This window comes from Argopecten irradians, chromosome 5 (genome assembly GCF_041381155.1).
Source record: "Argopecten irradians isolate NY chromosome 5, Ai_NY, whole genome shotgun sequence".
Lineage (NCBI taxonomy): Eukaryota > Metazoa > Mollusca > Bivalvia > Pectinida > Pectinidae > Argopecten > Argopecten irradians.
In genome coordinates, this window is record NC_091138.1 from 44,336,138 (window position 1) to 44,352,081 (window position 15,944).

At 33.5% G+C, this 15,944-nt stretch overlaps 1 protein-coding gene across 1 annotated transcript; it reads right to left on the reverse strand.

Annotated features, from left to right (window-relative positions):
* Positions 1-2,182: 2,182 nt before the first annotated feature.
* LOC138323980 (transmembrane protein 26-like) lies at positions 2,183-15,859 on the reverse strand. The gene is made up of 3 exons (XM_069268949.1): positions 11,333-15,859; positions 7,156-7,366; positions 2,183-5,008 (listed from the first exon to the last, which is right to left on the reverse strand). The coding sequence occupies exons 1-3, from the start codon at positions 11,533-11,535 to the stop codon at positions 4,145-4,147; spliced, it is 1,278 nt and encodes a 425-aa protein (XP_069125050.1). The 5' UTR covers positions 11,536-15,859; the 3' UTR covers positions 2,183-4,144.
* Between the last annotated feature and the right edge of the window lie 85 nt (positions 15,860-15,944).

Consider the following 15,944-nt stretch of genomic DNA (forward strand, 5'->3'; position numbering starts at 1 on the left):
ACCAATTTTGCTAAGGGAAAAATTGTTAATATATTATGTAGATTAAGTAAAAATGATAAATATTTAATTCCATATCGCTCTATTTACTTAATTGACAGTCATTTTATCATCACACATATTGCCGATGATAAACAAAGTCCAAATGCTACAGCTGTAATCAGCGGAACAGACCATCTTATATTGACACAATATGTTGTAATCAAACAGTGAATTTTGCTTTGATCATTTTATTGCCCATAGCCGTATACTGATCTAGAGAGAACATCAATATGATGTTCCTGATTTGTGAAATTTCTCTGTTGCACGGGTTATGGTAAATGGAACTCTGTTAGGTATGTTGAGTCTACGTAACGTCATATTAGCAGCAATATGGTATCTACGAATTTTCGATAAACCATTATTCATTGTGTATGCTTAACATCGTATTAGCAGTTAATGTTATTGAAGGATGGGTTTGTAGCGTTCATTATTCAAAGATACAACCATATAGTAAGGAATCTAAATATCGGATTAGAAAAATACTTTTCGTTGTTGAGATGATTACTGAAAAACATTTTTTTCGTGTGCAATTTAATTCCACAAATTTCACGAAAATAAAACATTCTCTTCAAATTTTCAGTCCACAAAAATGAATTTGTTTTGAAACGTGAATTGCGAAATTTAGATGTCACAAAAAAACTTGTATTTTTCACACAGAAGGAATTATTCTAATGTGAAGTGCCACAAATGAAAAAGTAAATTCCCATATTTCATATTTTTCTTAGTTGTTCCGTAGAAATATCTGGCATCACATCACTTAGAACCATTGTTATTAATTAGATACATTTCGATTTTTATTGCTCTCATTGGATAAGATACCATTTTACACTGATAATAATATACTCAGGACCACGGGCCCGGATGTATTGTAAAATTATTATAAGAAGTATACCGTTGTGAAATGACCTACCTGTTAGTATGACACGGTTATTCCTTTGGTCCTCCTGAACAGACTGACGGTAGATAATTGCTCATTAGTGTTAAATACTTGGTCCTAATTAGTGTGGTCTCGATACTTAATTGGACATCTGACTGTCACATTAAGTATGACCTTTTTCGTTATACCTGTCCGTGACCAATAAAGTTTGACATGTATTACATTGGAGATCACTTCCTCCACGACCCGCTCACGTTAAAATAGATGGACTACTAGTCAGGTTTTATTTAAATGATAACGCAAACATCTATTTCGAAACATACGCTTTGGGAAACCAAAACAAAATATGAGTTAATATAAGTTTGAGATTTTGTATCCAATCGCATTTTATATTAAATATAAAATGTGTTTAAATGATAGAAAAAAACGTTACAGTTGTTTAGATTATTTTCTGGATACGTTACAGAATAAACTACAATCCATTTATCTATTGCTTTTTAAGTATTTTGTTGTTAATAAGTTTCCCTACACATGATTATGTAAATTGATTCTACGTCATACATTTATGATGCATGCTGTATTATGGATGTGGAGAACTTAATTGGAAAAAAATATTCAGTAAAAATCGAATTCCATTAATTCGGGAATGAATGAGATTATAATAACAGAAAGGTTAAAGTACGGGGTAATTAGGAAACAAATCCCGAATCTGATTTTAAAAGTATATAAGACTCAATCTTTTCATGATATATCGCAGATCACATGAATTTCCCGCGAAAAATGAAATAAAAAGAATGCCTTACAGATTAACACATATAAGTTTGATATATATATAGGTAAGGATAACTGTAATTCAAGGTATTTCAAATAAAATTGGAGTTGATGAACAACGTTTTAACAAGTACATGTATGTACACTGTAGATTGCTTTGTTATCCATGATGACGCTGTAACCTTTTAAAGATTTAATTCTAGACAATAAGTCAGAATTGAGACAGTTTTACGGCCTAGCCAATCATTACCAGGTAATCTGAGGTCTCGCCAAGATTAATAATGAGACTAACACTTGGCCTAGACGAACACGGGAGCAATACTAATAAGGTAGACAGGTTTGTTGACTTACACCAACCCACTGACAGTAACTTCGCGTTTTATTGTTTTAACGCGCGTGTTGTGATACAATTACTGATGTATCAAAGGTTTTAATACAATTGTAAAGCTGAATAATGACATTTAGTGGTAATTTGTCGACTAGGGTGAAATGATGTCTTCGAAGACAAATTAGATTTTGAATAAAAAAATAACAAAAGCTTGCGTCACAGCAAATCCATGTTTATTCTCTAAATAATACAATTGGTTCTCCGACCCTTTGGTCAATCATTTTATTCAGAACAACATGCTTACATTGTGTAACATAAGCGAGTAAATGTTCACATTAAACGAAAAATACATTTGAAAATATTTTGTTCCAATAATGTGATGACAAACCAATATATTTTTTTCTAAAATAAAGACATGACACGTTAAATAAAGACTCCCTAAGGTGCTAGTAAACAATTCCACGAAAATATGACCCCTCTATGGGGATACAAAAATAATCGGCACGAAATTTTTTTAATCACTCCATCAGTAAAATTGTTAATTCATGAGAAAAATCGTCACGAACAAGGTTTAAGAACTGAAAACTCAAAAATAAGATGCCACTAAATAAGTTGTTGAACCTTACAGTTGATAAACAAAGATCAACAAATTTTCTATGCTTTATTACAAAAAATCTTACCTGTAGAAAAGCATCTGTCAAAACATTTCCGTTTTATCGGGGAGTGTAAAAAAGAACTGTGTATGATTTGTGCCCTTTATGGCCCCCAAATCCCCAGAATTTCAAACCTATTAATTAGTGGTTAAATTGCTGAATTTCAAAATTATAAAGGCTTACAGTACTTTACATTTCAAAATGCTTAAATCAAATCATATAATTTCGAATGAAACTTACATTCATTTTTAGATTTTATACATATTGTTTATATTATAAATAACTGGATGTTTCTGAACTATATTGCACTAAATGTTAACACATCGGGTTGTGTAAGTGAAATTTACTATTATAATAGAGATTAACCGGTTACCCTGAACATAGAATATAGTATTTATAATTGGTTATTAAATAATTGGAACACAAAATAGTGGTCTTATTACGCAAAAGGTAGGGGTCGCCAAAGCAGCTTTACATTTACCTACTCGCACATCAAAAATGTCAAAATCACACCGATTTAAACATGTATCCATCTATAAAGATGAGTCGTAATCAGTTAGTAATTGTTTTCGTTAAACATTAATAATTAATATTTAGTGTCTTTGATATTGGTTAATCATGTCGTTAGGAAATAATTATTAAGAAGACGCAATGTAACTTTGACATTTATCAAACAGGGCAATTCGTGTATAAAAAAAGGTTTAAGTTCACATGTATGTCAGAGAGCGATGGCAATGACGACAATTAATTAGTTGTAGAATGTGAACCCGTCACCATGAAATCTATTTATGCAGAGAGTCGCACTCTGTAGGTTTACTAATGAAGGACTGATGTGGTTGAATTCTTCATAGACTGTTGGCGGTATCTCACACTGCATCTGTCAAGAAGAAGAATGTATGTGATATACGTTGACACGGTCTAATGATTCCGTGTAATATTGTAACATTAAATATGTATATCATTTTGAGATATTACTGTAAAATAACTTTCACGAGCTTCGTTTTCAGAGAGAAATTGAGAAAAAGTAGCAGCAAACATTGTTTACAGTTTTTACGTGTTTAAATACACGATTTTGGTCTTGAAAAGTAGGAGACCATGTCATCAAAGGATTTGTTTCAAGACATTAAATGAATATGATTTTATCCATTATAAAACCTATCACAATACAACTTATGTAACTCATTAATAAGCTTATTTTTTATTTTTCGGCCACACACTAGCACGCAAAAACCGTTTACGACATATGACTATGAACATGCATGTCTCTAATTTCAATTAAATAATTTTGGTCGTGATGCGTCAAGTTGGAGCATAAAGCATAGACGCTTTTTATTTTCAACTGGAGAAAAATGCTCCTACACGTACAAACGTAAGTATAAACTAATGCAAAAATGAATCATGATAAAAATGTTGTGTTTGATTGATGGCAGAACATTATAACTATCAACGAATTCTCTTTACATCAGTCACGAACCATCACAAGCTGCCAAGGTTCTTGGTATTATGGTAAATACATTGCTTTGGTAAGTGGTGCTTTCTGGCAGCAAGCGTCAACGTGTGAGGATTTAGTTTGAGACTTTTCGTCGGATACTCATTTAACACATATGGTTTGGCAGACGGATGCTGTTTTAAAGTTTGTATTTGATTAAGACTGCGTCCATTACGATATTTATCATCGATAACTGAAATTGATTCAAGATGTCCGTTCGCTCTTGTTTTTTTGTATATGAACTGCCCAGGTTGTGGCGATGTGTCCTTTTTATGCTTATCGTCGTCGTCATCATCCTTTTTGACACAGCATATGACAGCAACACGGTAGATGAGGAGAAGGACGATGAGAATGTTTTTAGATGTGAAGAAGATGATGCTGTAGGTGATAAGATTTAAGGAGGCGATGGTGTAGGTTCGAATCACTAAGAAAGGTAAGTCCTGCATCAACATCAACACAAAGATACTCCACAACTCGGTACTATAGCACGTGGCGCAGTGCAGTTTCTTCCTCATGTCACGCTGAGACGCCAAGGCCACGCGGGGACGCGAAGGATTTTTCGTGGCCGTGAGAACAAAACAGAACTGTACCAGACTGACGGACCACATAATCAATATGACATATGTCAATACGAGGCTCTGCCTCACAGGTGTCTCGTCAAAGAGGGCAAACAGTTCTGTGATGTCGGATGCCATCCCAATGAAAACAAAGAGAAGCTGGGACAACTCGTTACGGGAGATTTTACCCCGAGGAAGTATCCATCGTCCGAGGATCATAAAGTATAGAAGAAGTTGTTCTATGATGACCACCCACGTGTCCGGTTCCAATTCAATGGTCAGCGGTATCGTTACCTGGACGAAGAAATACAATATCGTTTAAGGCTCACTATCATTCTAAAACAAAAATTGAAAATCTTAAAAAACAATAATAACATACTTAAATTGATATCGATACCCATAGATGCATGCGATTACGACATCAAACAAATTGCAATATTTCCTGAGCTATCGATGTAAACAGTGAAGATTTATTTGCAGAGCTAGTCTAACAACGCTCGGTAATCAGGACGACAGCGGGTAACACAAGACGAACCCGCGTTATAAATATTAACATTTACTTTATTTGATTAAATTGAATTAATTAAATTGTTTAGAAGGTACATGTAACGATAGTTATGTAGTATTAATATTTTACATTGCTATTTGAAAATTTAAAGCCGCGATGACATATAGGCATTTCATAGATAGGAAAAGTTGTTTATAAAGCAAACATGTACACTCGCCACTAGCCTCTGGAATATTTAATCATCATTAAGATTTGGCATAAATTTCGACGGGGAAACATTTTCAACAACTTAGAGTCTGGTGTCCAGTCTAGCAAACAAGTTATAAACATATGACCTAAACAGCATCATATTTAAAAAAAATAAATTGCGCTCAAAACATTGATTTTTTTATAGTTTTGAAGTGATATGGAAGGCTATTATTAATGCACAATTAAAAATGTTTCATTGACTGCATGGATTTTAAGTACAATGGAACAAATTTACTATGTGCATGATATTTCTTTTGAGTTGATCAACGAACCACTCAATTTTTCAAGAACAATGCAGACTGTTGGTGACATTTTAGTATCGTTGAAGTGTTGCAAATACCCAACTTTACATTTCTATCACGAAAGATACCATGAGTAGAAGAGATGTATGCTTTACATAATAAGGTACTTAGTCAATACTACTTGGCGCTAATGAAATACGCCTACAACCCTAATGGGTTCATAGTCAAATGTGTACCCTCTACTTAGACATTTTAACTAATCCATTTATCATTTAAAACGTGTTTGCTTTTACTCAGGATGTCTATATAAAGACAATTGAGCTTGGAAAAAAGGCGTTCTCCTAGAATTTGATAGACATAGTCATTTAAAACTAACTCGGTAACTGACAATATTGCACACTGAATCTATATTGTATTCGAGCTATACTTATGTAACGCGGTGTTTACCAAGACTAAACAAGTTGTGTTTTCAACTGCTCCGGGATATGCGTGTTGGAGAATAATTAAACAGCTTTTTCATATAAATATTACTCCTTTGATAATTTTGTCGCGTTATCAAATTAATAAGGTAAACATTATTTGATTGTGACAGAAAATAAATGTTGATATTCTGGAGCTAACACTTGAAAAAAAAATCAATAGCGGATATGCCCCACATTTTAGCGGAGCATTGATGGTGCTGTGACCGACCTACCGATTTTCAAAATGGAGTGAACAAGAAACCTGATTTTGTTAGAATGTTTCATCTTTTCAGTGAAAACAATGTGCATTTTAGTTACATGTTCATTATCCTCGATAATCCATGGGTTCCGACCACTTACGATCTCTACACGTAAGTGATCGGAAGCCCTGGAATATCGAGGATGCATGTTCATATTTCTAATGAAAGTTGATCGAGCATTTAGACACGAATGTACCATAAATGTGTTTTACAGGGAAACCTTCTAACGTTATTCAATATGTAATTATCATCAGCTATTCTTTGTCCGCGTAAACCTCAAAGAAAAAAGCGAAAATGTGTATTATTTTATCTGATTTTTTTTAGAAAAATATGATGAAAATATGACAATGGTTAGAGATTTCGGTTTAGTGATTTTTAATTTACATTAAGAACATAAATTTGTTTTTTATTTATTCGCCTACCCATAAAGACTATATACAGATACATAACAAATTGTCGTTATTGGAATTGTTCGTTACGTTATTTTTTCTGTGAAGCACTCAGTTCATTTATACGAAAATAACTTATTGGTCAATGAAACAATAACGCAAAAATGAAATGTTGTTCCCAAACTGAAAATATTTTATGCCACATTATTTTCTCATTTACAAATTGTAGCGTAATTCGCTATCAAATGTTCTTACTGACGATCACAAATTTATTTGTTCTCGAAGCGGTCCCGAAGCTTGGCAGTACTCAGTTCTATTATATGAATACATACACCGTAGACGCTGATGATATCGTTCTGTCCAACCTCTTGTACAGTCACGGTTGAGGAGCCATAGTCGGGGGTGGTTCTCTCCGTCACGTTCGTGGAGTTACTGCCCGACTCTGGGAGTAGGTTCTGGATGAATCGTTCCCTCCTGTCAAGTTCTAGTAGCCATATTGCCGGAACTGTTCCTCCCAGGTAAAACAGGAAACATGGACAAAACCTGGAATAGGAAAATGTAAAATTGGAAACACAAAAAAAATTTGGAATAGGATAAGATAAGAGACATGGACTAAATACACGCGAGACCTACTGAGGGTTTTATAACAGTTCATGATCACTAAGGTAGAACATTCCAATCTTCCTATCCCCAAATGAAAGAATATTTCACTCTCTCGTACATCGACAAAAAGAAAAGAAAAGAAAGAAAGACTGCAAATCATCAAACATGAAAACTGAATGTTATTTTTAACGTGGACAAACCCTTCTGATTCGTCATAAAACTATAATTTTACATTTGTGTTAACACCGTGACGTTACGAGGTTGCATTGTGTGGGTAATCTTAAAATACAGTTTTGCCGACACCATTGTGTTACTTGAGATAAACCACTATTACACCCATACGTATGAAAGATAAAAATAGGAAATACAAATAAAAAATGGAAAAGGATACGGTAAAATATTATCCAAACCGGTTTTTTGCATCAGCGGTTCCGCATAATGGTCATTACGTTAAACAATAGCCTTTGCCATATGCTTGTGATATATGTTAAATGAACATGTACTACATGATTAAAACGCAATTTACATTCAATTTTAGATAACAAAGCATCTTAAATTATTTATATTTCATTATCTACCTAAAGATGTGTGATCGACTGTCAGGTTACCGCATGTAACATTGCATTTTGTATTGTCAATAATACGACATTTGCTACAACATTGAATGGTTACGTGCATGCACGTGGCTTTGCTAGAAACTGCATGGATATCGGTCAACTGAAAGTCATGGGATATCGGATGTCGGCATTATATATGTTTTACTGTAAACCAATCAATTTTCATGTGTAATTTCGCGTAAATTGTTCGCCTCTAAATTATTATCAAAGGTAAAGTAGAACCAATCAACACTCAATCTCGAAATCAAATTACTGTATTGAAGACATTAGGCATAAAACGCGAATTTTTTTGGATTGCAGTAATCAATACCTAGGTAAATGAGAAAAATTTGTGAGAAGGTAAGTTTTGTGAAGAGGTAAATTTTGTGAGAAGGTAAATTTTGTAAATTTTGTGAGGAGATAAATTTGGTAAGAATTATTTTTGCTGTATGTTCTAGGATTGTTAGATTGCAACGATTGGAGATATACATGCAATCTTGGTTGCAGATAAATGAAATAGTGTCCGTTAGGCGAGTGTTGACCATCTCCCGCTTCAACCATTTAATTTGAACAACTAATTTGGCAAAAAATTCATATCAATAACATAATAAAAAGATAAAATTAATCCAGACATTTAAAAGTTAATTGTATTATTTCATAACTAAACTGGTTCATTTAACGACTATGTCAATTTTTAACCGTAGACTGACTTGTTGTCTGTAAACAGGACTCCAATTCATGAATATAGGTATAACTACACCAAGCCTAGACTGTATTTATCCACTCATATTCATAATATGATTATTATTAGAATGATGGTAATCGATATGGCAAAATATCAATATTACTCAGGTAAGCGTAAAATATACTATTGATGCGATTGAATACACCCACAAATACAACTAAGTAGGCCTTTGAATATCGAGACTTTACCAATAGAATATTACAGTATGACGTATATTTAGATTATTGAAAGTTGTACATGCATATTACATAGCTATCTGTCCTTTTGAGTAGGTCTTAACTGTCACGTCATTTTTGTGTGAGTGTAACATCATATCAGATGAAATAATGTGGTTATCACTCAAAAAGCAATGACGTCATAACTGATATCTTCCCGCAAATGAAATATTTCTGCAATATACAAAAACGGAATATAGCTATAGACAGTATATGGTATGAGATGTCATGCAATGATACACATCATATTAAAATCATTCTGTAGGAATTAGTACTAAATAAGCATGTTTTGGACCGTATTTTCTGTAGTATCCAGTATCTTAAGTAGACGTTATTGTTCACGGCAAACTGGACTATAACTGTCCTTTTAACTGACAGGAAAGACTCCAATTTCAGAGTCGTGTGCTAAGGTATACCAAATACTTTGTTTGGTTTCAGACTCGGGATGTCCTTTTGTTGAAAATGTTTACACATGATGCATGAAACTTTCTGTATATATAAGGAAGCATTTAATTGCTTCTAATACAAAGGGAACCATTACGGAACTACTATACACTTCATCACTATTGTGTATTCGCCTATCAAAGTTGTTTGCCCTTGTGGGAAGGTAATAATTCTGTTTTACATGTTGACAGAATGTAAAAAAATCGAAATAATTACCCACGAAAATAACGCTTATATTACAATTTTGATCGTTCGCAAACCACGGTGGAATTAACAATACATATTATAGCATGTACATATCCATTTCACATGTTCGATTATCCGCTTTGTTAATAACTGGTGTAACAAGTCCATTAGCAGTAACTGATATATACATAAAGCATTTTTTCAATTTTTACTATCTAGATTTTGAATTCAAAACAGTCAAATAGAATTCAATAGACCGAAAACTATCGCCGAATAGATACGGATAGCTCTAGTTAATTCATTTCCATTTAGAGGTCTAAAAGCAAATATGCAGATGGTATCAATTATTCAGTGACGCCATGTAAAGCTAATTCAACACAAATTATATAATAAATTTGTTAAATCTATTGGCATTCTGAATTATGGTGACATGGTATTTCTGAGTAGCATTGTTTCCGTGAATGACTAGTCAATTAAAAACGTAGTATGACATCATGCTTGTGATTTAGTGACACTATAAATCACGACTGATGAAGCAATAATTGCAATTTATTGTAACTTGCAATAGCGCTGTTGATTTCCTTCGTGCATTATTGTATGCATCATAACGCTAATGATGAAACCTAAGGCATATTTCTACAATGTACTTATATTTTGAAATCATAATATTGGTCTCTCATGTTACTGGCATGTTTCAGGTAGCCTTACCTTACCTCCAACCCTAGCTATTTTTATCACACTTACAAAATAAAAATGTAATGTTCACAGCAGTTGCTGTTGAAGGTTTTATCTTTGATTGTTTCACTTGCTCAAGAATTAAGATAAGTTACGGTTGTAATAACTGGGCGAAAAATTTCAAATGGTATTTTTTCGATAATCTATTGAGAACTATAAGGTTTGGTGTATTTAGCTGTGGAAATCATTAAGATGGACAGACAAGCATGTAGGACATATGCAGATTTAAATGAAAAGATACATGCAGTTGTCACCTGAAAATAACACTGAAGAAATGTTGAATGAAATTATAGACCACTACACGGCTTCATAGCTTGACCGTATAGTTACATTTCATTGCAAAGTAGATGTATATATCATGATTTTTGGTAGTACCGCATAAATTCATTATGAAATAATATTTGCACATGTAAAATTAAAATTTTGCATTGTAAGTATTATGATTTTCAAAATATAAGAAACCTTTGATGGTCGAAAGCATTTTAAAAGCTCTTTTGAATTCGTGAGTATGGAAAATTATATCAAATATAATTTTAAATCTTAATAATGAGGCATTAAAGAGTTAAAAATAAAAAAAAAGAAACCTAACTCTCTTCCCTCCAAAATGAAATAATATGAAATAATAAATAAATAAATTACCGTAGTACGACCGTATTTTTTCTGTCATGTTGCCTAAAATAGTATTTGGCCTGATGCATACATGTATTTCCCTATCATCCACCAAACGTAATCTATGTACTGTAAACCATCTTTCTTTGGCGGCTGCTTTATTTCGCGATTTACATTTCTAGACAAGTTCGCGAAGATTAATATTCGCGATTTTAAAACTTCACTCAAAACTCATATCAGTGTCAATAATGGAGATGTTATATCGCGGAAATAATCTTCTATGAAAAAAACTTTAATCGCAAAATTTGCGAAAGTATATCGCACGCGAAAGAAAATTTGTTAACAGTAAACCACGTCTCTATTTCTAATGACTTACCATTTGTACTCCATACCCTTTCGTCCGACAACAGCAATGAAACCCTCAAGAACAAGGGCGACGTCCACGATGGCGAACCACCAGTAGAAGGTGTCATCGTTGATGCTGACAACCCTCCAAACGGCCAGAAGACTGTGAATCAGGAGCACAAGACGGACTGCAATGGCCTTAATGATGTCAAAAAGAGCAATGGCCGCTTTCATCTTTGATCGTCTGCTCTTCCGAAATGTCTTGTCGATGACGCCAAAAACTGGAAATTGGTGCTTGTGTCGCGTTTGCACGGTATACTTCTCTCAAATAATACGTTTTGTATCAAAGTGTATTAGGATACTTTTGTTTCAGTTCCATTTTGAATACTTCTAATGTGTATTGAATACATTGCACTATGTTCCTCAAAGTACAATATTAATCCATGTCCTCATTACACAACTGACCTGGAAATGCGCGATTTAGCTACACCCGATATTTGCAATAATACATTGTAATGTTGTCAAACTTTGCAGATTGAATACCTCACAGCTTAATCCCCGAACTTCTGAAGCTGCTGCTGCTGATGATGATAACGATGGTGATGATAATGATGATGATGATGATGATGATGGTGATACTCTATTGTGGTCGAAATGAATAATTCGTATATAGGCCTACTTATCAAAATACGAAATCATGATTTGAATACTTGTCCATGTCCACGTACATACAGATGAACAGAACTATATGTTGCAGTAATATTCTAAGAACACTAAAGCTGAAATAAGTGTAGTCCAGTCTTAACGCAACGAAATCATGTGAATGCGTGTTTCTATCAAAGCAACACGATGTGAATGCGCGTACCTCGTTACACGTGTTTTATATAGCCCGGACATGTAAACAAGAATTATAGTATCCCTTCCATGTCACTTGTTAATATCCTTTTATTGTATGTGGGATTGGCGTCACAATTCGCACACAATATATCGTTTACATCTCATTCTAACTCTCCGGTGAATTACAGCAGGCTAGAGCGCATATCATTAAACACAAAAGAACTATTGATCAAGCATGCGCTGTGTTGGTCGTCGTATTTACGATACCTGTATCACACCGAATCGGCTCTAATAAACCTTGTCATCGCTGTTTTATATCTCCACAAAAAAACAATAATCAGAAATAAACAAACGGACAAATACCAGGATTGGTACCGTTTGATTTCTGATAAAAATGAAACGCGACTGTTAATTGGATTTAATTATTGATGTAGCCATTGACTTTTTTCTGTTTGATAAATATTAACTTAAAACAATCGATAGTGTTTTATGATTCATTTATTAGCCTATGTTTAATACCTAAGAATTAAAAATGTACTTAGCATGTATTAACGATCTATAATTCCTTTGGCTGATCCTATCCAGGATCGTTATCTGGATAGTATATGAACTTTATCCTTTCAAGATATGTACGGTTGGCTGCTTCCGGCATACACCCAAGGGATTGAGAAACACTCGTTTTGATTGGTTGTTAGTTGCGGTGATTAATCCGCCATTCAACACGAAATTCCCCCATCGTTTGTACGTCCGCAACTTTCTAATGGATTTATATTAGACTCTTCAGCCTACGTTTGTATAAAGGACAAGATTGGGGAATTATATTATATGTAGAAAGTTGGTGATGGAAACGGACCTGTTTAACCCAACAAAACGGTCACAGTTCACGAACTATCGTCAAAGCTGAGTGGAAAATGATAGGATTGTGTTTATATTGGTCGAGATTTTTATCTGAACTATTTGTAGTAAGCTTTTCGTATATTCAGACTTGGTAACATTGCTTTTGGGATTTTGAGATTGATAGTTGGTCAAATAAATCTGACATGATTACTCTAGTGAGAGTTCATCTATCAATAAAAGCATTTGATACTATGTATTTATAGATAATTGGATTAATGCTTCATCATTGTTTGGTTGTGTGACACTGGCTGTTAATAGGACGTTAAACTAACAAAATAAAACCATGTTTTGTGGTGTATTCGTTATTCAGCATATAAAAGTAAATATGGAGATTATTCTAGATATAACGAATGTGTTGCTTGTACTATACAAAGTTAAACTAGAGAAAGTTAAGAATCGAACATCAGAAAGGATACTTTCTATTTGGCTTTAAAATAGAATATTCAGCGGTGAGCCAGAAAAACAAGATGAGTGGATAGTGTATCCTGATGGATGTGTTTGACGGTACAATTCAAAATTAGCCTCACTGAAATAAAGTAAGCATGATCCTTTTCTCAGACCGTATATGTAACGCTTTAATACCACAGACACTCAGGTGACGTCATTAATATATACAGACTAGACGTAACCATGACCTCCATTATCAATGATTTCATTTATTTTGAAACATAGAAACTGTAATGAAAATCTTGTGGAGATGTTTTCTAAAAATTACCACACATCAGGGAAAGTATCGTGCTAACAAACCGTAAGCTGTATTGCATACAGCTAATAGCACATATTTGTCATGGTTATTTCGCAGTCGCTAGAAAAATATAGCTCTTTCTTTTATCGCGGTAGGGACACAATAATATGACGTCACTTATCCATGCGATGCCATTATTGATGACGTCATCAATTGTAATGTAATACGATGTTTCAGTGATGATGGCGAGATGGAATCGATTCTAGACAATCGAACAATCATGAATTTTCTTTATGGGGACAAAGTTATCAATCAAAGGTTTACAAGGTAGACATGGATAACTATCCATCTTGAAATAATTTAACTGTCAATAACTGAAAAGAGTCTTTTTGACCAGCTAAAATCTTATACTAGGGTTGTGATATCCTTGCCCGCTTGACAGACCCTTGCTATATTCTTTTTCACATCTGAGGATCTCACATGAGTGACTGACTATGTGATATGAAATTTATCGCACGAGTCAATAATTTGATATGCCACGAGCCTTTAGGCGAGTGGCATATCAGATTATTTAACGAGCTTGATAAATTTTATATCACATAGTCACGAGTGAAAGATTCTTTTTAAAACATAGGTTTTAATAATAGAATTAAAACTTCATTAGATTTCGTGTCTAAATGAAACAGTAGAAATCCGACTGGGATGTGACACTTCCGTCTACTGGTCGATCATACGACGTCATATATAGATTGTGATGTAAAATTATCTGTGGCGTCACAATAGTGTTATTGCACATGTGTCTTACGATATTTATGCTATGCCGTATGACATGGCTTATTATGTGATAAATTTCACTGTGTGTATACATGATAACTTAAAGTGTATGGTCAATTCGTTTGGGAGTTCACAAAGTTCTTTACAACAAAAATACATCGAATAATGCGCTATTCAATATTTCTTCAACTGCGATTATAAACGTAAGTCACATTTATTCATTACATAACTCGAACACCGGCGGTGGGTTGCTTGTGACATTTTTAAATATATAAACTTTCAGGTACTGGTTTGGTTCCCATAGTATGCTTCTGTTCAGCTACTTTTTACTAATTTTGAGTCTGAGATACAACTTTTTTGTACATATGTATATCGATATTATCTTTTTATGTTTTATTTTTTGAGCCATTACATTTTTTATGCTATCTGCCATTTCGGGTAGGTATCGATTATGACGTCATTATTTCGTAAGCAAAAATGACGTTTTAAAGTAAGGCGGCACACTTCACAAAAGTATTAAGTTATTTTCTGAAAACCTTATGTGGGTTTATTTTTAATTTGTTGAGGTTATGAGAGTATAATGATAATGGAGCAAATATAATTCAGACGCGCTTCATTTTCGCCGTTTTTACATAATTTACACGTGCTCCATTATCATTATACCCTCATAACTCCAACAAAATAAAAATATATTCCTTATATTGAGCTTTTCATGCAAATTAAAATTATTTATTCTCGCGACAATTGCATATTTTTACATACCCATATTTTTTTCTCTCTCGTCATCGTCAACGAATTCGATTGAACAGCTGATTGTAATCGAGTCATTCATATTTTCCCACCAATAATGGCGTCATGAACCCCCAAGTTTCCCGCCGCATTGCTACGCCATTAGCTATTCACGTAACAACAGAATCGCCGCACGTGTTTTGCTATCATTATACAATGATAATTATAACACTGGAAAGCATGGTTACTGAGTCAGTGAAAACGGTAAATATTCAAGAATCAGTGACTTGATTAAAAGGGTAATTACTTCTCTGAATTGGAATATACTGACGATAGCTATGACTAATTAGATCCAAACTTAAAAGACAACAAATGAAACGTTTTGCATTCACAAAATGCATTACATATTTCAATATAAATATATTACAAACACACGAGGTTGAAGTGTTAGATGATATGATAAGGAGCTTTTAATAGATATGTATCCCAATTAGAACACAATATAATATAGTTTCTGTAATTGAGCGTAGAAAAGGATTAAGTATATCGAAATAAATATTTCATCTAAAATTAAAATTATCATTTACTACTATTTTCTAATGGAGCATTTCCATAAGAAAATACATTTACTCATGTACATTTTATTTACTACTGAACTGTAAATTTTATTATTTTTATGTTTTAACTTGGAAATTTACTACCGTACGGTAGACTTGAACAT